Source organism: Sitodiplosis mosellana, unplaced genomic scaffold (assembly GCF_009176505.1).
Source record: "Sitodiplosis mosellana isolate CC-2019 unplaced genomic scaffold, AAFC_SMos_1.0 Smas_scaffold_6191, whole genome shotgun sequence".
Lineage (NCBI taxonomy): Eukaryota > Metazoa > Arthropoda > Insecta > Diptera > Cecidomyiidae > Sitodiplosis > Sitodiplosis mosellana.
Window position 1 is genome coordinate 3,694,160 of NW_022601432.1, and position 20,644 is coordinate 3,714,803.

Here is a 20,644-nt window from a genome sequence, read left to right on the forward strand (position 1 = left end):
GGCACGATAAAAAAAACATACACAGAAAGAAAAAGTGCTTTAAATAAGAGGAAATTAAATGAAAGAAAAAAGAAGAAATCATGAAACAAAATAGTATGAAGACAAAAAAATTAAATACACATACAAGAAAAATACTCTGTAAATATAATTTTAGTGAAATTTTAAGGATTCGCTGAAAACAAACGAAAAACAAAGAACAAAGAAGAAAAAAAAACCCATTGGAATCAAAGATATTTGTGTACGATCACACACGACGTGACAGTGTTGTCCAAATGTAAAATTTACGAAAAGCAACACAGCGGCACAATGCTGAATACACATACACATATTTTGGCAGCAACAAATGCAAGACGAACACATTGTTCATCTTTCATTCTTTTCTTTTCTATACTGTTTTTCCTTTTTCTACCTTGAATACGATCAAACTAATTTTCATCTGTAGCAATTCAGAGGAGGAAACAAAAAAAAATGAAGAAAAAAAAAAACAGTGAAAGTAAATTAATTTGGCAATTTAGCAATCAACGATTTAACGTCATTACTAAAGTGGCATTTCAGAGCAATTCATATTCGATTTTAATTGAGAAAAAAAAACCCAAACTTAGAAAATATTTAGCAAAAAAAAAAAACGAAAAAAAGATATTCTATCTAAAAGGAAAAGAACAACAACAAGAAAAACAAAACCATGAAATTTATTATGAAAAAAAAACCACTTGAACAAATAAACAAACGGATTCAAGCCATAGTCTTTAATGTAAAAAGCATTTGCATAAACAAAGTTTTATTTAAACAATCAGTTTTTATGAAAAATCAATAAAAAAAAACAACTACTAGAAACTATTCAACGGCTTTTTTTTTATTTTGACTTCTTCTTCCCATTTAAATTTTAAAATAGCAGAAAATGTTTCAGGAAACCTATTTTGCTCTCACGAGGACACCGTTTTCATTGTGATGACTGGCTAAAATTCGTTGTTCAGTTCGTCTAAAAATACATTCGAATTCGAAGCGACTATTTTTCACTAGATGGAATCACATGTGCAATGCATTTTGACGACTGATGTTTTGTTTTGTTGTTGTTGCTGTTCAAGAAATGGTCCAATGAATGACAGTTTTGAACAAAAGTCCAATTTAGTTGTTGCATTCCAACCAAAATGTAAACGTGCGCCAAATTGCATATCATCGAATGAACAGGCGCGCGCGCGCCCTAGTTTTGCCTCGAACACAACAGCAAAGAGAAATGGATTCGACACATGGTACCAGCCAAACAAAAGTACGCTACAACACACAATCTCTGTTTGGTTTGTGATTATTTCGTGTTTACACTTAAATTATTTTTAAATTGCAAATTGAATGCGGTTGCAAATCGAGCTGCACATGAACGCATTCAAAGTCATTAATAATGCAATTGGCATTGTTTGCCTTCGATTTTTGACCGTATCCATTGCCAAAACATACAAAACTACGGCATGTTTCTGTCTTATGCTCATGCTATGTATCTCAAAATGCTCATTTGTTTTCGGCACTTGAGCGGAAACATGTTTGAAACACTCCGCTCATTTCATGTGTGACAAAATATTTTCACCTAATTAAGTTGATCGAAAGATGATGAGAAAGTGAAACCACATCAAATGCATACACGGCATCGAAAAATGCAAAATGCAACAGTTTGCAACCGCTGTCGGACGCACGAGCACGATCGAACGGGCGATCATATGATTTCGTGTATAGGCTTTTGTATGACATTGATTATTATTTTCAATTCGACTAACGAACATTCGGCAAGCCAGACTATATTATTCCTTTGTATAAAATTTTAAAATAAATATTTTGGCTGTTTTTTGCGGCCATTCGTTTGCATTAGAAGATTCCGAGAACTGAGCGTGTTGCTAAAATGATGCACGATTACAATGCAATACAATTAGATCTAGTTCAAGGAGTACAGTGAGTAGTCAAAAGCGTGAACTGTTTTGTATTCGATTAAAACGAAACGATAGTATCACCACAGTTGAACCATTTGCAAAACGGAACTAGATTTGAAAAGTCACTTTTTTGTCGTTATGAACCTTGTTCGGATTTAGAAATAGGTAAAAGGTATCTTTTTTGTGGGAAATATTGAAATTAGGAAAATTAAATTAGACAATCTTTTTAATTAGATGACTTTAATCGTTGGATTTCAGTTTTGAAAACTGCAATAATTTGAATATTTGAATTGATCATCTGAAATGCACTCAATTTTGTTTTGATTTTTGTTATAGTGCAAGAAAACGACTTCCAGACGAGTTGGAAAAAAGCGAAAGAAACCGTTCAGCGTACAGAAGAAGAAAAAAGCAAATTTAATGGGTGAAAACGGGTGCCTTGAAGTGACATCGGAAATCTATACGGAAACGAATTTTCGCAGTTCAAAAACTAAAAATGGCAGTGAGTATATTGAGCGATTTCTTTCATTGGTCTGACAAATTCCGACCCAAATTGAATAAAATCATATCCAAAATGATTAGTGATTAAATCGGACCCAAAATGATTGATTGATCTTGTTCCAGCGACGATATCACATTTTTCATTTGTCTACCCGGTTGACCATTCGGATGATGGCGAGGTAAAGGATAGCTTGAAACAGTCTATTATTGATGCTGACGGTGATTTAATAGTGGAGCGTAGACGACGTGAGGTGATACAAATCGAACATCAGCAATCGACGAATTTATTATTGGTAGGGCTGCAGGTGTGGCGTGGTGCATTGCTCTTAGCTGACTTTCTGTTGCACAATCGCTGGAAATTCGAAAGTAAGCACATTCTAGAGCTTGGATCAGGCGTTGGATTGACGAGCATTGCAGCGGGTATTTTCTCTAAGACTGACATTGTGTGCACCGACATTGACTTGGGCGGAATTCTGAATGTGGTTAAATCAAATGTGGAACTAAACAAACGCTTAATCAACAATCAGGCCAAAGTGAAGGTGATGGAATTGGATTTTAAGAAGAGCATTTGGTCAGATGATCTTAAGAATGCCGTTTTAAAATCGAATATCATCATTGCGGCAGACGGTAATTGAAAATTTTGTAAAAACCGAATTGTGAACTCAACTTCTCCCTTTGAAAATATTGAACTGATTTTGAGCCTACAAAGATTTCAACTTTCTCCCATTTCAGTCATCTATGACAATTCAATCACCGATGGTTTTGTGGAAACTCTCGAGCGCATCCTCAACGTGAATGACCTAAACCGATCGAAAGATAAAGTGGTGTATATAGCACTTGAGAAACGCTACGTCTTTACGTTGGCCGATTTAGATACGATGGCACCATGCTACGAATACTTTTTGCAGCGTATCAACGAAGCTCGGAAAACCATTGATTGGAAACTGGAGCCGGTCGATATCGATTTCCCGCAGTATTTTGATTATGAACGTTCCAAAGAGCTAATTATCATGAAATTGTATGTGTAGGTTCTTTGTTGTTTAGCAAAAGAAAAATTCTTGAGTATATTCGCTGTTCTTTTTTTATACTAGATTTTAAACTAAATAAATGTTACGTACATAGATGTCTTGTTTGTTTTTCAAGGAGAGGTTAAAGGAAAGAAAAATGATGTTGTTTGGCTAAAACGACACATTAAAACTGATATTTTCATCAAAGACGTCAGTCAACAAAGACAGAAATGAAAAGATTTAAGATTACATCATGATTAATTTAATTTCAGTAAATTGTGAAGAGTTATGGGATTCAATTGATTCTGGGTTGTAAACAAATCGTTGTTATTTCAGTTCCATCGGCTTCTTTTGCCCGATTTTTTCGAATTGTCTGAATCTGAAGAAGGTTTATTTTGACTTGGCATGGGCGGCGCTGCGAATACACCTTTCTCAGGAACAGTCTCTTCCCACGTTCGATCAGATGATGCACGGAACTGTTGATAAACATACAATTTTAGAATTTCTTCCGTTCGTTTATTTATTTATCAAATAAAAACGGAAATCATGTTGTTACCTGCGAAGTGTACTGGCTGCGGAAGGCTTCTCTCATGGCAGCAAAACGATTTGTGGCCGGTCCCGAAGACGACCGATGATTTGAAGAGCTTGACGATTGTGATAGATATGATGTGCTTGTGATTGTATTTCCACTTGGTTGACCTGATTTCGATGCGCCCACACCGGATCGATCTTTGTAGCCTAGGCCCGCATAGTTGAGTGATTTGGCTTTGCCACTCTTAAAACGTGAACTACGAAACCAGGAGCTTTGCATGGCAAGCTCAAGTAAATCATCGGGTACCTCTTGATTGGCACCCTCCAAATTTCTCACCAAATGACCGGCAAATTCTTTATCTTTCTCGGTGACCAGTGTGTATGCCGTTCCCTTCTCACCAGCTCGACCTGTTCGACCGATACGATGTGTATGCGTGTCAATGTCACGAGCAACATCATAATTGACAACCGTTCGAATGTGTGGAATATCCAAACCACGGGCCGCCACATCGGTTGCCACCAAAATGTCTACTTCACGTTTCTTGAATTTCGTTATGACTTTATTACGTTCCGATTGATCGATATCACCGTGTAACAGTAGCACATCGTTTTCTTGCACTTGTAAACTGCTGGCCACTTGTTCGGCATCCGCTTTTTTGGTCACAAATATCAATACACTGCCCTGCGATAGGAAGTCGACTAATTTGCTTAGCAACCAATTCCATTTTTGTGCGGGATTTTTGAACACCGTCATTATTTGGGTAACATCTTCATTTGCCTCGCCAACGTCACCCTGCACGATTTTCACCGGATCGGTCAGGATTTCACGGGCCAATTTTTCAATTCGCTTTTTAAATGTGGCACTGAATAGAAGCGTTTGTCGGTCGGGACGCACGTGGTTGCAGATTGATCGAACCTGTGGTTCTGTATGAAAACAAATGGGAATAATTTAATCAAAATTGGAACAAATTTTGGAAAAAAATTTGAATTTTACCAAATCCCATGTTCAACATCTTATCAGCTTCGTCGAGCACCAAATATGTGACACGTTGTAAATTGGTTGCTTTCATTTTAACCATGTCAATCATTCGGCCAGGTGTTGCTACAATAATTTCGGCACCTTGTTCAAGTGCTTTGCTTTGTTCCCATTTCGAACCGCCACCATAGCAGCACACAACATTCATGTTGTAGACTTTGCCGAACTTTTTCGCTTCATTGTAGATTTGAAGTGAAAGTTCACGGGTTGGGGCTAAAATGAGAGCGATTGGACCGTCACCGGTTTGTAATTCCGGTTGATCCATTATGTGAACTAGCATCGGCCATACGAATGCTGCGGTTTTACCACTTCCCGTTTTTGCAATACCAATTATATCGCGACCACCTAACGCCGTTGGCACAGCTTGCGACTGAATTGGCGTTGGCTGTGTATATTCTAACTTGCGAATGACCTTTTGGTAAATAGAAAAATCACAATTCAAATGGAATCGAATCAAACGGGCTTCAGGAAAAATGAATTGAATTTCACACAGAAAAAAATTGACTTACCTTTATGAGACTATCATCGAAACCAAAATGAGCAAACGAAGCCACCGGTCGTGGTGGTACTGGGCCTGAAACGCGAATTTTTAAATGTTGCCTCAACTCATCCACCTGACTTCGTGTCAAACTGTTGATGTCGTCGTGTGGCGTGTAAAAGTTCTTCTCGAACGGCTTATACGAAATGTCATCGTGATCGATCGGCGGCAATGGATCTATTTCACGCTTCCTTGGTGGTGCTATCGGATTTCCATCTTCATCGTACTCAACTTCAACGTCTGATGAATCATCGACCACGCCAGCCATTGGATTTTCTTCCATGTATCTGATTCGAAACACAAAATCCTTAGTCTTTCAATGGATTCGAAGGAAAATAATGATTCAATTTGTTTCTACCGGTAATAGCTCTCTTCATCATCTTCATCATCGATGTCTCCACGTGTTCCTTTGTTGGCTTTGACCACGATGCTTACTTGCGTTTCACTGGGTGGTTTTGTTTTCTCTTTTTCCAAATGTTTCTCAATGCCCATCATATACGCGTCCAATGGATCTTCGTCATCCGAATCTGACTCACTCTACAAAAAAAAAACAAAAACAAACGAAATCGACCATTAATAACCATTGCGAATTAATGCAGCAAAAAACTTCGCAAATACTTTATTCGATTGATTGGCTGATGGGCTGCCTGGTGCTGGAATGTATGCCAAATCGGGTGTTGCTTCCTCATCGTCATCAAAATATCTTGTGGCAGAATCGAATTTTAGTGAAATGTGTTTTTCTTGTGTGTTTTTGTGAGAGAGGCAAGAAAAATGAAATTATGTTTGTTTGGTTGCTTACTCGTCCTCAGTTTTGGATTTACGTTTTCCGAGCGCATATTGTGATGAACTGGCAAATTGTGCAATTGAATTCATGGTTGAATATCCATGTTTGGATAGACCACCACTAAATACAGTTGCTGCCGGTGGTCCAGTGGTTGTTTGTCCTGACGACGATGATGACGATAAATTACCTGCTTTCTGAAACTTTCCAAATCTTGAATTGCCCAAAGAGCTGGGTGGCGGCACCGCATTCATTGAATAACCTTTTGAATTTTGGCCTGCATTTGATGCCGAATTCTTCGGTGGTCCACCACCACTATATCCGCTTCGGTAACTCATTTCACTTAACTGTGTGTTTCTTCGCACAGGAGGCAATCAATTTCTTTGTTCTGTCGTTAATTTTCCTTATTCGAACTTTGTTTTCCGGGCGAAAGTGCCAAAAATCTCAGCACTTTTCTCAATTTAGATAGATAGTTTTGATTATTGAAACAAATAAACACTTCGAGGTATTAGATTTTGACAATTCATATTTATTCTACAAACGCTTCAAGTACATGTATACATTGAAAATGACACTTCGGTGTAGAGGGCGCCACCCTCTATAAATGTCAAACCATGACAAATGACATATTTGAAACAAAAACAAACATTGAATTTAAAACACCGGACATCGGTAGAAAAATTTATAAATTTATTTGCTCACGTGTTTCCGAGGGAAACTTTCCATGTTTCGAGATATTAGAATGAATAACAAATGATTGAAAGTTGAGTTTTATGAAACAGAGGCTTTTGAAGCGATTATTTTGTTGAATCCGGAACATCGGAGCGTTTAACCGAATCCAAAATTGATAAACCTGTATAACCTTTGGTACGATTCTCAAGATGCGCCTTGATTATGGCAATGAATTGCGGTTTATTGACCAATTTGTAGCCAGTAACAAGTAACTGCAGAGCATCAGAATGCAGCTCCGGTTCACCAAAGCAGAATAAATCAGTTCCAAGTTCGACAGCTGTGCCAAAATCACTTTCATCGCATGCTTTGTTGGATAGAAAAAAGAAATGAGAATCAAACTCTCTATTTCATTTACGAATATTTATATAGATTTACCTATGTTGGCAGCAGTGATCAATGGCTGCAGCTTATCCATTGCAGCTGTGATTAGAGTTTTATCGCCTTTGGCTTCCGTGAATTTGCTGAGGATTTTCTTGAGATTGGCTGAAATTATTTCATTATTTTTCGTCAGTTAAAACGCTTGGCTTTGTCGATTGAAACTAAAAACCCTAGTAAAAACCACATTTCTTCATCCAAACTCCACCTTACCATCACTTTCACCAAGCTGTCGGTATCCAACTTCGGTTTTGCGATTGTATGGAACTGCTAATCCAGCTTTGTGGAACGTTTTACAAACCGTTTTCAGATTTCGTGCCTTAAGCTTGGCCGAGAATGTTTTTAGTGGTATTTGTTTACGGTGTGCAAAGTTTTCGATGGATTTTTTCAATGCCAATGCGGCTGGACGATTGAATGGACTCAACCGGATGTCTTTCTCTAGAATATAACTATGGAAAAATCAATCGAAAATACGAAGAAAAAGAATCAATTAGAAATCAAGCAAACGAAAAACGAATTTGAAACCGACTGAGTTTCCCTAGAATTGATAACTTACAGAACGGCACCAAACATATTATCAGCAATGAAATCGAATTCACAATTTTTTGTGGCATCATTTCGGGCAATCAAGCACTCGCCACTTGGTTCATCTCGCCAGTAGCCATAGTGAATACCAGATTTGTCCTTCACCAACAATGTCTGAAGCAAATAGAATCGTATCTTTACTATTTTGAAAAGTCAATGACGTACGTCATCATCAACAATTCGTCATTTACGACGAAAATTACTAGCGAATGACGGAAAGAAAAAACAAAAAGAGTTTTTCATGTCAAAAACAACTCACTTGAAATTCGGGTGGGTCATAATAAAAGCGCCAGTGTCGTAAATAGTCTCCCGGTTCGAATGGATCAACATTGTCGAATTTTTTGGCTAAAACATCGAATGGCCCGACCAAGCTCAACCCAAATTTCTTGAACAGAGCTTCTGGTTTTGCATTGTTTTTGGATTCGGCTTCGCAAAATTCCCAAAACGCATAAAAATCATTGGGCATCTTAACCAAAAATTTTGAGCTGATAAAATCAGCTGGCGATTCAAGTAATTTTTTGTGTTCGGCACGTTGTGCATGTGGTCCTTTATCGAAATTCTCTTTGATAAACTCTGAACATCTGACACCAACTGGTTCAGCGGTCGTTGAACTTGGTTCATCTGTTGCTTCATCGGTGGCAGTGTCATTCTTCGACGAGCCATTGCTTCCATTGCTATTGGATTCGATTTCGGCAACTGCATCGTTCTTTTCGCTTTTGCTATCCTCTTCTTCATCATTTTCGCTACCCTCTTTGTCTTCATCTTCACTGCGATTCTCATCATCACTTTTGCTTTTCGTTTCATTGACGCCGTCGCTACGTTTTTCGTCATCAGCATCGCTGTCACTTTCTGGCGGCGATGGTGTTGATGGCTTTTGCTTTTTGGCCGGTGGTTGTGGACTTTTCGATCTACGATCGTCATCATCATCCTTTGGTCGGTCTTTCGGTGGATGGCTAAACTGATCTTTATGCGCTTGATTCTGTCGATAGCATTTTATGCCGTACTTACATGCCGGCTTCACACTATTGTCGGCCATTTCTTTGCAAATCAATTTCACATGCAATAAATTGGATCAAGTCCAAATTCGTATTGACTAAATGCGATTCCAAAAGGTTGCTTAAGCTGATATCACTTGTGTTTGGTTTTAATTCAACTACTTCAATACGAAGAGCAGAAAACGAAAGTCCGTGGTGAAGTTCAAAGTGCTGCAATCGTTGATTGTGTCACACAATGAAATTTATTTATTATTGATAGTAGTTGTTGTTTTTGCTGATGGTGGTGGGAAAAAAAACGATTTGACACTTTCATTAAATGCAGTGGTCGTAATGTTGACGCCACTGCAAATCCGTATAATCTATGAATTTAGCTCGAAATTCGATAAACAAGCAACACAACCTAGATATTCCCCTATTTCATATTGCATCATAATGAAAGAGTATTTCAATCAAAAAAAAAAATTAAATATACATCGAATCGACCAAAACCTGATTGAACATGTTTTCAAACGAATGATTCGTAATTTTAAGTGCGTCATTTTCACGGGCGATTTCGATCTGCGATAAAAAATGGTTCACATTTGTAGTGGGCATTGAACGATGCCGTTTGCGGTACAAAAAAAAAACAAATAAAAACCGCACAATGACTTTTCATATAACGCAAATCCAGTGGAGACCAATACAAAACGATGCTATGCTCAATGCACACATACACACAGTTAGCCGTGAATGTTTGAAGTTTCATACGGTCGAATGTGAGGGGAAAAAAATACGCGCGAATTCTGCTTGACATATGAATACTATTGCAAATGTGATGGCGGCAAATTGTTGAAAATCCTTGCAAAGGCATCTTCGATTCAAAGTTTCGGTGTGTGTTTTTGCAATTTAATTGTAGAAAATTGATACCGCAAAAAATTGTAAATTTTATTTGTCTGTCAATTTGTTGAGTTGAACTCGTTTTTCATTTGTGGGGAAAAATCAATTTTGGAACATTTGTTGAAATAATATCCGATTGCCGGCAAAAGAGAGAAAGAAAAAGATGTACGTTTTTTTGTCAGTTCGTGCGGTAATATTGTTATTTCGTGTGTTTTGGTTGAAAAGTCAACTGCTATGCTGATGTCGACATTCATTCGAGACGGACGCACTCATTCGCTCCGTGTGAATTGCTTTCAAACTTTTTTTTTGCCATCTCGTCTCGCCTTTTCAAGACGCGCTTTGTGTAATCATATGCGTCTTTTAAGTGTTCGCATTTTCTTTTCATTTTAAATTCCACACACAAGTTTTATTCCGTCGTTCAACCGAGAGCCGAAAAAGAGAAGAAGAAAAAACGCCGTGTGTTGTGTGCGAAAGTCAAATTTTTTTTTTTCCTTCGTTTCTGTATTATAATAGAATATTTTTTTCGTTCTAAGTGTCTCATTTCCCCGAGAAAAAAAATTGCGATGAAGTAAAAACGTTTTGAGTTTCCATTTAATTTTTGTTTAGTCCTAACTAATTGTATTTGTTTTGGAGAGTGAGATAGAGAGAGAGAGAGAGAGAGAAGTGCAAGTTTCAATTGGGAATTATTTTAGTTTTCTTGAGAGCACAATTAACAGTGCAGAGAGTTTAAATCGAAACAAAAATAAAACAATCAAATAGAATATCATCCGGTAATTGATTGATTTTAAATTTAAAACCAAATTGATTGTTAATATGATTTTGTAACTGAGAATGGATTACACTTCGGCCATACCTTTTCATCATCTCACTACACAAAGTTAGTGATCAAATTCGTTGTTTGTGTGTTCACTTTCGTCTTTGCGTTCAGCCTTTTTTTCACTTGCAAACCCATTTTTTGGTTGGACGAATCCATGTAATGATCGTAAAGTAAAACTGAAATATCTACTGAACGCTGAACACCACCAAAGTGCGTGTTTGTGTATGTGAACGAGGAAAAAAAAAGTGCAATCACCCGTTCAGTCGAAGCAGCGTTTGTTTTGTTGTTGACAATCAGTATATTATCACATTGAAACACACAGCAGTTTTGGTCGAAAATTGTGTAATTTTTTTTTCTCTCGGAACATGATGCGTTCGTTTATCCAGATAATTTTCATTCAAATTTATTATCAATAAAATTTGTGGCCATTTCATTCCATTGAAATATCATCATTGTTTTTGCATTCGTTTCATTTGAAAGAGTTAAATAGCAAACACAGTAGCGTTGCTGGTGTGTTTGACATTTTCCGAGTTTGACACATAATTCGCGATAGGCTAATCGAGTTGTTAGTATTCAACAATTTGTGTGACAATTTCAGTGAATTTTATCCGTGCATTTTTCTTTACTTCGTCTTTTTTCAACTAGAAACCACATAAATGTTTGAAGAAAAAAATGTTGGTCGGGTTGACCGTAATGCATCGATATGAAACATAGTGAACAATAAATACGATCATTAACAAAGAGTATACTTTCATATTTTTCTTCTGTCTGTTCCATTCCCTTTGTAGTGTTTAACCTTAATAATAATCACTGGGACATATTTTATCGCATTCGAGAGGTAGAAAGTGAACGAGCTGTGTTGTGTTGTTTGTCGTTCCGTATTTTGTGTCTTACCTGGTTGATTCCAATGTGATGTTTAACAAAAATTCATTGTATTTGTTTAAAATTAACCTACGGATTTAAGCATTTTATGCGTTTCGGCATGCGTTTTTTCACATAAACCATCATAATAAAAAATTATTGTTTATAATTGAAGTGTCAGGTAATTCTCAGTTCGTAGTAGTGAATAGAACCAAACCAAAAAAAAAAAACAAAATTCTAATCTTGAATGGAAGCGAAAAAAAAAATTGTATATTTTGTTTCGACTGCATCATCACCTGTTACCTAGAGGATAGCCCACAGTTTGAGTATAATGATATTGATAAATGTTAGCACTCGATCACCCGATTATCTTCATGTTGACCAAATGATGCAAATTTTTCGAGCTAGACGATATATTATTTTTGTTTTCCATTTTGTCGACACTTTTCTCGTTTCCCGATTGTAACATAAATAATAAACCAGAAACGTGTTTTTTTGTTGTTCTCCATGCATTGGCAATGTGCATTTTCGTTTACACAGGTATTCGGCACAACAAATCATCGACAAAACGAATGTTATGTGAAAACGACGTTCGCGTAAATCATTATGAGTCTACCATCTGTCGCCAAGGAAAGAACTGCAAATAAAGTTAGTTTAGTTACGAGACCCAGTGTTACGTTAGTTCAGCCAGTTCAAGTGATTGGATCAAGTGCTTCTTCGCAGCAGCCAACATTAATTTATGTACAATCTATACAAACAATTCAACCAGCGTCGTCTACAACGCAACCACAGCAGCTACACCAACAACAAAACAAACCCGCTTATATTACAACAAAGGTGAATAAACCGAAATCATTAAGTCAACCGGTGACAATTGCCCCCATAAAAACACATCCACGATCCACAATCAACAAATTAGTAGCCGTACCTTCAACCTCATCGTCATCGTCAACATCATCGTTAACGATATCAAAACGTTTGCAAACATTTCAATTGAAAACACCAAATACGGTCGTAACAACAAATTTCCACCAATCAAAACCAACCATCGTCGGTCAAACCATAGTGAGTCCACGAATTGTGTTGAATGACAAACAAACGGTTGCAAAAATCACAAAAGTTAGCACAGCCACACCGCTTGCGTCAATAGCACCGAAACGTACAACAACCATCACAACAACCACCGCCGCACCAACAGCAACGATAAAGGGCGGTTTGACAATCGAAAGATTCGGTTCATCTTCATCCAACTCCACTACTGCCAGCACCACATCCACACATAACAAGACTGCTGCACTGAATGTAGCTAAACTTGATCCGGTCAAATTTCGGTATCGCACCATTTTGGAAAATTTACTACAGCTCAAAAATAATTTCATACGACGAACCATCACACAGGCCATCCAGCAAAAGCTTGCAAATCAATCGAACGAAGATTTATTAAATGTGATATTCAAATCGTTCGAATTGACATTGCTGTCGGTGAACGTTGACCAAATCTACTTGAATGTAAGCTCTCTTTTTTTTCCCAATAATTATTATCCCACATAAAGCGAAACAAATCACTGCAATCTTTCAATTTGTTAATTTTTTTTGCCTTTTCGATTGGAATGCAGGAGACATATTTGAACGCAACGTTAGCATTTCTGGCCAAAGTGATTGAAACCGGCCGTTTCATGGAGTTGATTGAAAATCGTAAAGAGACGAAAAATATTGGTAGGTTTGTTACATCCGAAATGTCATCGATACTCAACAAGGTTTCATTGGAAAGTGTTTACAAGAATGCTCGCGATATTTTCGAGAAAAAGCAACGCGGATCATATGCACAGGTAAATTGGTCGTGATTCTTTCAATTTGCGGCTCTTTCTAATGCGTTTCGACTACTGATTTGCTTTTCGTTCTTTTCCCACAGATTTTGGAATTACTGATAAAAGTAATTAATTGTGTAAAAGTTTCGCCAGAAACGAAAATGTCACCCGTTGAAATCGAGTTCTGGCTCAAAGAGGTGGTACCGCTGATATTTGATACCGATGACGACATCCAAACGAATGCAATCGAAGCGGTCAATCGAGCGATGCCATTGCTATTAGCGTCACGCTATCAATCGCATCCGCAATGGCAACGTGTTCGTTTCGAAATTCTAAGCGACTACACGAAGAAAATAAACGCTTGCTTTCGACAGGGAAACCCAAAATGGTATTTAGCATGGTGTTTATGCGTTCGATTGCTCGATGTTGATATTCCACGGAGTGCCAGCACACTGAATGCATTCCTGTCGATCGTTGAACCAGCGCTGCGAAGCAATGTGCCCATTCGTCGTGCCGAAGGCTATCTGTGTTGGCGGGTATGTATGATTTTGACATGCAGATTGTTGCACTTTCAATTGTTTTTGATCCAAATAACATGACGGTATTTTATTTGCAGGCTTTGCTGGAAGTATTGGTACGGCACAATCGTTTGAACTCCGAAAAGCGTCTGAAATTAATGTGTACACCGTTGAAATCGCTACAAGCAAAAACCGTGGAAATTGCAACGAATAAATTTCAAGCGTGGTGGTACGTTGTGTGCAACGTACAGGAGAATGTCGAGAACTATATATCGATGGTGTTTGAACCGTTCCTACACTTTTGCTTTGGTCCATTGTTTCGCCAGCCCGATCTTCATCTACAGCCAAATGAAGCCGCCACACAAGTCAAAAGGTACACCTATCCATATAACTATCAAAAACTTTTGTGATTTATTCTATGTGCTTACTGTTCAAACCACTCATCAAAGAGTTTTTGTTTCTTCTTCAACCCATGTATTTTGTACTCATCAACAATTCTCTCAATCGCAGCTTTTCCGACGTTTCACTCATGGCAATCGCAACGCTTCTGCGCATTTTCGACGAAAGCGACAAACAAATCGATGAGCTGTTTGCCAAATTTTCACTCGACCATCCGAAATTTGCGATTTTAACCGAAACCATCTTTAACATTGAGTCAACGTCAGCATTTATAATAAATGCTTGCGGCGAAGCGACGATGATGTTAAATCGGCTGCGTAACAATGCAAACAACAATATCGATTGCATTACATTGGCAGTATGCTTGTGGACGCGACTGTTTAAGCACGTAAATAAAGTGAAAAACGCCGAACATATCAACCGAATTTTGGACAACGTTTCACAACTGCTGAAACTGAATTCACTTGTAAGTTGAAGTGCAGATTTTTGTTTTCATTGGTTTGAAATTAATCCGACTGTAAATTCATTCATTTTTTCCATATGGAATATTCAATTCAATTTATTCATTCAAACTGATGAATTTTCTGAATTTTAATCTGTGTCTGTTCAAATAATTTCAGGATCCAAATCAAACTAGAATGATTCCAGTGATCTGTGCATCAATATTGGGAAATGTGAGTACGTCGTTTATTTTCGATCGAAACGAAGGCGATATTATAACGGACGATACGATTAAAGCGATTGCCAAACTCATGAACACCCTGATTCAATTGCCAAGCATGCAATCACGTTTCAATGAATCGCTGTCCAAGTTGATGGCCGTACCGCAGGATGCTAACCTTGTTGTGCCGAATTTTACGCATTTTTTGACCGAAATCCACGAGCAATTTTTCAAAAACGACAACCAAGCAGCAAATACCGGCGAAATAAATGCCAACAAATTAACCATCAGCTGCGAGTTTATCGATGGCATTTTACAATACATTCACACCAATTCTGAGCAACTCAAAGAAACGTTGTCGAATTCGAAAACGACACAAATCCCGCAAGTATTTTACAACATCCTCTATTGGCCATTGTCGATGGCTTTGAATCGAAATGAGGTAAGTTTATTTATGGTTGGACAATTGACTCTTTTTTGCTTTTTTCATTGCATTTATTACTGTTGTTATGCATACGTTGCATAAATTGATGAACTTTTTTTTGTTTTCATTCGTTCGCATTGTTATTCCTTTCAGTTTGATGTTTACACAAAAATATTGCTGAAAGCGATTGACCTATTGCTGACGGTGATTAGCAAATGGGAATTTTGCAAGGAAAGCGCAAAAACGGTAAAAACCATCATCGCAAATCCAGCTCATTGCATCTATATCAATGACACCATTGCAACACTGTTTGAATATATGGTCTATGATTTTGATGGTAAATCCATTTTTTCCCTTTGTTTTTTTCTTTCTTTTCATGATCAAATCAAATGTATGTCAAATTTGCTAATTTTATCCAATTTGTTTACAGAATTGAAAAGTGCACCGTTGGATATGTTAAATTTGTGCGGATTGTTGATTAAAAAAGATTCCAAAGTGATGTTTCAAGATTTGAATTCAATCACCGAAGCGTTGATCAAGTATCGTCGTGCGATTAGCCAAAAGCAATTCGAAATAATTGCACCAAAATTGCGTGACGTCATCCGGTTGATCGATGGTGAAAAGTCCAATTTACGCACCGAAGCGAGTCTCATTAAAGATTTGAAGGAAATGGTGGGCGATGAAATTAAAACGGAGAAATCACCGGGACAGGGGAAAAAATCGTTGCGTTCGGCAAAGAATAAGGATGAATTTGTTGTTGTGAACAAGGTGTGGAAATTAGAACCGAGCAAATTGACCGAACATCAAAAAGAGAAAATGAAAACGCGCCGATGTGATATACCAGCTCTATACAATGATTTGAGCCAGAGTCAGGACAGTGCTAGTATTCAAGCATGGGCACCGAAAGCCGTGCCAACGTCAACGGATAGTGTGAAAAATGAAAGCAACGAGAAGAGTGCCGTGGCTGGTGACTCAATTGAATCGAAATTCATGGCCGCCGCCGCCGTCGTCGATTCAACTGCCACCATCATCGTTCCCGAATCTCCATCATCCCAACGAACGAAGAAAATCGAAAAAAGTGCAAAAACCTCACCGAAACGATCGAGCCAAAGTCAGAGTGACAACTGCGGCGATCGTAAAAGTGATGGCGAAAAAGATGCATCATCGGATGAAATACCATCGAAACGGCGCGTAACGCGTGAATTGAATCGAATTCAAATCGATGCCAAAATTGAGGAAGTGCCTTACAATAGTCTACCCGAAAGTAATCGTTTGACCCGTAGCACGATAAAGAAAATCGAAGAGAAACCCGACTCGGAACCGACCAAGAAGATCGACGACAAATCCGAACCGGAAAAACGAAAAACTCGATCGGAGAGCGTAAAACCTGCAACACCAGATGTGGTCAAAAAGAAAATCACACGAGCATCGCTGGCTAATTCACCGGTACCCGTTAAAGTGAAAAGTAAACTAAACGCTAAAGCTGCTGTCAATAGCGCAGATAATGAGGCAACCGGTGAATCAACGCCGAAACGACGACTAACCCGCCAATCTAAAACGGATGATTCCGACCTCGATGAATCGATTGTTCAATCCAATTCTATTCAAAAAGTAGAACACAAAAAGACTGAATTTAAGGATACGCTTGAACTTAAAGTGGAAAAACTACCGACGTATCCATCATCAAAACCACACAGCGAAAAGTCGGACATTGAAAATGCTAAAGTGGACACGAAGGAAGAACCGAAAGGAAATGCAGCGGAGCAAACGAGTGATAAGGCAGCCGAAGCTATGCAACAAAATGAGAACAACGATGATGGTACGGCAATGGAAGTGGATGAGCCAATTGCTGCTGAATCGGTTCCACCAACGGAGAATGTCGATGAACAATGTGAAACCGTAAACGAAACACCTGAACCACTAAAAATTCAGCCAATCGACGAAGACAATAAAATGGAAACGGAAGTTGAGCAAAACGCACAAATACTTGTTGCAACGGAAACGATACCGAATGGCATTGAACTCATTGAAAATGAATGCGGACCGGACAATGAGGACAACGGTGGCGACGACGACGATGGAGAGAATAATATATTAAGTAGATCGTACATGAGTGCACTGGTTTTCGATGGCATTAGTCCATCAAAGAGTCTGAACGGCAGCACAATTGTCACATCGCCGGAAATTGGTGCGCCACGCAGTTTGGAGTTTTTAAATGACACTCTGAACATTTCACCGATTATACAAGAAGCAGAAAAAGTGGAGAATTCAGCGAAAAAGAAGATTGTCGTTGAAGGTTTGGATGAAGCGGAGAAAGTTCAAGAGACAGTGGTTGCCGGTGCTGGCCAAGAATACGATGGTAAGACTGACAAACCATTGGTTAGCGATGAGATCATCAGTGACAAAGAATCCGCTGTGAAAAAAGAGAGTGAAAATGAGAACACTAAAAACGTAGTAGCTCAACGCACTGCTGGTGCAGCTGTTGTACCTGTCGCCGAGTCGCCTGTTGTATCGTCATCAAAGCAATTGAACAAAACGCCCCATGTAATTCAGTCAAGTACTCCAATCCAATCACATCACAGTCCCGTTTCGTCCAAATTCAAAACACAATTGATGGGTCGCGGTGCACAGCTACTAAAAATGATCAACAGTAACAAGAGTCCAAAACCGGCATCGCCAACACCTACCGCAATGGCAGAAAATGCATTCGTGAGCATCACAAAAACCGGTTCGCCAGCCATCAACCAATTGGAAACGGCTCCGATCTTTGAAAATGTGATGCACACACCCGAACCGAAAATGAGGCCCAACGAACGGAATGAACAAAACGAGAACGGAAATTTCTTGACATTTTCGGGTGCATTGCCATCACCATTCGAAAGTCCAGGCATTAGCATTTTGAAACGAAAGAGTTCGAACATTTCAATGGACGATTCGATGCATTCACCGGCTGCGAAACGAAAGCGTGTATCGTTCGGTTTTCCATTGTCACAGACGAAAGAGTATATTATCGATGAAGAGTTCACACCATTCTATATGCTGCCATCGAATGATTCGCCGTGTCGGCGCGCCAATCGGCTCAAAAAGCTCAAATTGAAACGAAACAAAAATCAAAATGACAGTGCCAAGAGTGTCGCCAACGATTTGAAGGCATCACAACTGAATGATTCGAATGCAACAATGGCCGAATCAACATCAACCGCACACGCTAAGGGCGATGAAGTGAGTGTGAAACAAATACAAGAATACCTTGGAATGGATGCCGAATCGTATCGTGCCAAACAGGAGAAGCAATTGACCGAAGAGAATGCAACAACTACAACAACAGCAGCAGCAGTGACAACAACAACAACACCCGCAGCCAATAATCACGATTCAAATAGCGATGACAGCTCAACCGAATCAAATGATGATGATCCGGAAATTGAAGCAGCCGCAGCACACCCACCACAATCAGCAACAGCAACAGCAACAGCAGCAGTAACGGCTAAATCACTCAATGAATTTTCAGACGATGACATTTTCTCGCATTTGCTGTCGAAATATTCACCGAACGACATTCTCAAAAAGTTTGAGTCAGTATTTGATGCAAAAGTTTTGACCAAACGACTATCGACCATAATGTCAACGGATAAACAAGCGGAAACGCATGCGTTGGAAGAGCTAGCCGAAACACATTCAGAATCCTTTTTGGAGCATGCAATCACCGAGAATTTGTGTTCGGTGATCTGTGATCGTTTGACGGTGAAATCACCCAACGGTATCACCGACTATACTACCGAAAAGATAAACAACGATGAACAATTTGCATCAGATTTCTTGGATCGTGTGTCGGTATCGATGTTACGTCAAAAATTGATGGACACCGTAACGACAAGCAAACGCGAACAGCACATTTTACTCGATGACTTTTTAACGGCTCTCAAGGATAGCGCTCATCGAATATCACCACGTACCGTTGACACTGGCATTCTACCTGAACATATTCATCTCTGGATATCAAAACTGTTCGATCAATTCAAATTAACACCGGAACAATATCTTCAACTTACCAGCATTTACATACAAAAAAACCCACCAGCTACACTTGATAGGTTTGACTAAAACAATATACAAATATTGGCCGAAGCAAGTACACACTGATTCCGGAACCCAAAGCAATCAATCATGTATAATAAAAACGAAAATATCGCAAGATTGCCTGCACTGACACACATTACAAACAAACTGAGAAAGGAAAAACAACAGCAACACACAATTCGAAAAGAGATTCATCGTATCTATTGCATTTTAGCACGTGAAATATTGTCTTTAAGTAAATTCAAAATTCAAAGTGGTCGATAGTATTAATTCTATATTTTTTTAAGTCCAGATCATTAAAATCTCACAATTTTTTTCTTTCTTTTTCTTTCCATTTAATTTCGAATAATGAACCCTTTGTTGGCAGAAAGAAAAAGTAACAAAGGAAGGAAGGAAAACAAAAAAAAACGAAAACAAGGATGTTATTTTATTTTTAAGTCAGATCAATAAAACCATTGGAAACATTTCATTTAAATTAAAAGCTGGTTTTTTGCTTGTTTTGAAGTCTCTTCTGACAATTTAGATCGTACAAAAATTAATTGGTACTGCTTACGCCGCTAAACGTTTGTCGATTTTCAAGAGTGAGTATGGAATCCTAAATCACATTTTAAAAGCTAAAGATATGTAATGCTTACTATTAAATACTATTAATTGAATGGTTTGGAGCGAAAATGTAATACAGAAAAGTTGAGCGGAAAAATGTCAAATGAAAAGGGTTAGCTATATAGTTCACTATAGTTTACTATACAGTTTACTATACAGGGTGTTTCATAACGCCGTACAAATCTCTCTACCACAGATTCCTTGGCTCATGGTGAGTAAAAAAGTATAGGAGCACTTTTCCGAATTCGGCCTCTTTGGACAAGTTATGGCCGCCGGCGTATTTTCGGCCAAAAATCACTATGGTCGCGGCCATCTGCTGGCGAAATCGAAAAACTTGCAAATTCATGTTGTTGCAATTGGCGCCCTCTACAACTTTGCAGAAGAAAGCAGACCGATATCTTCAATAGTTTTTGATTTCTAACCTCAATATCTTGAAACTGTCAAAAAATGGGTACATTTTGCGCCTTTTAACCCTTTTTGGTAGGGTTAACGGAAAATCTAGGTTATGGAAACTTGCATATCGGCCTTAAATTTTATGCTCTTTCCATTTATGATAAAAAAAACGATACCTTAATAACACATTATTTTGAGATAATTCAGTAT

The 20,644-nt window shown here is 38.4% G+C and overlaps 4 protein-coding genes across 22 annotated transcripts; 2 read left to right on the forward strand and 2 right to left on the reverse strand.

Moving 5' to 3' along the window:
* The first annotated feature begins 1,156 nt into the window (after positions 1-1,156).
* On the forward strand, positions 1,157-3,535 carry LOC129576910 (methyltransferase-like protein 22). Of its 2 annotated transcripts, none has more exons than XM_055463028.1 (4): positions 1,157-1,295; positions 2,253-2,415; positions 2,538-3,041; positions 3,147-3,535. In XM_055463028.1, exons 1-4 carry the CDS (start codon positions 1,248-1,250, stop codon positions 3,440-3,442), a joined length of 1,011 nt encoding a protein of 336 aa, XP_055319003.1. In that variant the 5' UTR covers positions 1,157-1,247; the 3' UTR covers positions 3,443-3,535. The 2 variants fall into 2 exon arrangements, with proteins under 2 accessions (XP_055319003.1, XP_055319004.1); XM_055463029.1 differs by lacking the exon at positions 1,157-1,295 and adding an exon at positions 1,317-2,081.
* Positions 3,473-6,880, reverse strand: LOC129576906 (ATP-dependent RNA helicase DDX42). The gene is made up of 7 exons (XM_055463017.1): positions 6,326-6,880; positions 6,145-6,229; positions 5,885-6,063; positions 5,498-5,813; positions 4,947-5,400; positions 3,978-4,876; positions 3,473-3,897 (listed from the first exon to the last, which is right to left on the reverse strand). Exons 1-7 carry the CDS (start codon positions 6,643-6,645, stop codon positions 3,754-3,756), a joined length of 2,397 nt encoding a protein of 798 aa, XP_055318992.1. The 5' UTR covers positions 6,646-6,880; the 3' UTR covers positions 3,473-3,753.
* LOC129576908 (histone PARylation factor 1-like) lies at positions 6,816-9,725 on the reverse strand. Its single transcript, XM_055463026.1, has 5 exons — positions 8,259-9,725; positions 7,971-8,113; positions 7,628-7,863; positions 7,415-7,522; positions 6,816-7,343 (listed from the first exon to the last, which is right to left on the reverse strand). The coding sequence occupies exons 1-5, from the start codon at positions 9,033-9,035 to the stop codon at positions 7,105-7,107; spliced, it is 1,503 nt and encodes a 500-aa protein (XP_055319001.1). The 5' UTR covers positions 9,036-9,725; the 3' UTR covers positions 6,816-7,104.
* LOC129576904 (telomere-associated protein RIF1) lies at positions 9,695-19,919 on the forward strand. Of its 18 annotated transcripts, none has more exons than XM_055463012.1 (10): positions 9,700-9,862; positions 11,476-11,729; positions 12,089-13,057; positions 13,165-13,377; positions 13,461-13,892; positions 13,973-14,247; positions 14,385-14,739; positions 14,894-15,376; positions 15,512-15,695; positions 15,789-19,919. In XM_055463012.1, the coding sequence occupies exons 3-10, from the start codon at positions 12,155-12,157 to the stop codon at positions 19,460-19,462; spliced, it is 6,519 nt and encodes a 2,172-aa protein (XP_055318987.1). In that variant the 5' UTR covers positions 9,700-9,862; positions 11,476-11,729; positions 12,089-12,154; the 3' UTR covers positions 19,463-19,919. The 18 variants fall into 18 exon arrangements, with proteins under 18 accessions (XP_055318985.1, XP_055318987.1, XP_055318983.1 ...); XM_055463013.1 differs by having other exon boundaries at positions 9,797-10,438; XM_055462997.1 differs by lacking the exon at positions 9,700-9,862 and adding an exon at positions 10,096-10,335.
* The last annotated feature ends 725 nt before the right edge of the window (positions 19,920-20,644 follow it).

Coding starts and splice junctions, on each gene's coding strand:
- LOC129576910 (XM_055463028.1), top strand. CDS start 1,248: ATGGTACCAGCCAAACAAAAGTACGCTACAACACACAATCTCTGTTTG. Junction 2,416..2,537: donor TTCAAAAACTAAAAATGGCA/GTGAGTATATTG, acceptor ATCTTGTTCCAG/CGACGATATCACATTTTTCA. Junction 3,042..3,146: donor TATCATCATTGCGGCAGACG/GTAATTGAAAAT, acceptor CTCCCATTTCAG/TCATCTATGACAATTCAATC.
- LOC129576906 (XM_055463017.1), bottom strand. CDS start 6,645: ATGAGTTACCGAAGCGGATATAGTGGTGGTGGACCACCGAAGAATTCG. Junction 6,230..6,325: donor AAATCCAAAACTGAGGACGA/GTAAGCAACCAA, acceptor TTCTGCCACAAG/ATATTTTGATGACGATGAGG. Junction 4,877..4,946: donor GATGTTGAACATGGGATTTG/GTAAAATTCAAA, acceptor GTTTTCATACAG/AACCACAGGTTCGATCAATC.
- LOC129576904 (XM_055463010.1), top strand. CDS start 12,155: ATGAGTCTACCATCTGTCGCCAAGGAAAGAACTGCAAATAAAGTTAGT. Junction 13,893..13,972: donor AAGGCTATCTGTGTTGGCGG/GTATGTATGATT, acceptor TTTTATTTGCAG/GCTTTGCTGGAAGTATTGGT. Junction 15,377..15,511: donor TGGCTTTGAATCGAAATGAG/GTAAGTTTATTT, acceptor TATTCCTTTCAG/TTTGATGTTTACACAAAAAT.
- LOC129576908 (XM_055463026.1), bottom strand. CDS start 9,035: ATGGCCGACAATAGTGTGAAGCCGGCATGTAAGTACGGCATAAAATGC. Junction 7,864..7,970: donor AATATGTTTGGTGCCGTTCT/GTAAGTTATCAA, acceptor ATTTTTCCATAG/TTATATTCTAGAGAAAGACA. Junction 7,523..7,627: donor ACAGCTTGGTGAAAGTGATG/GTAAGGTGGAGT, acceptor AAATAATTTCAG/CCAATCTCAAGAAAATCCTC.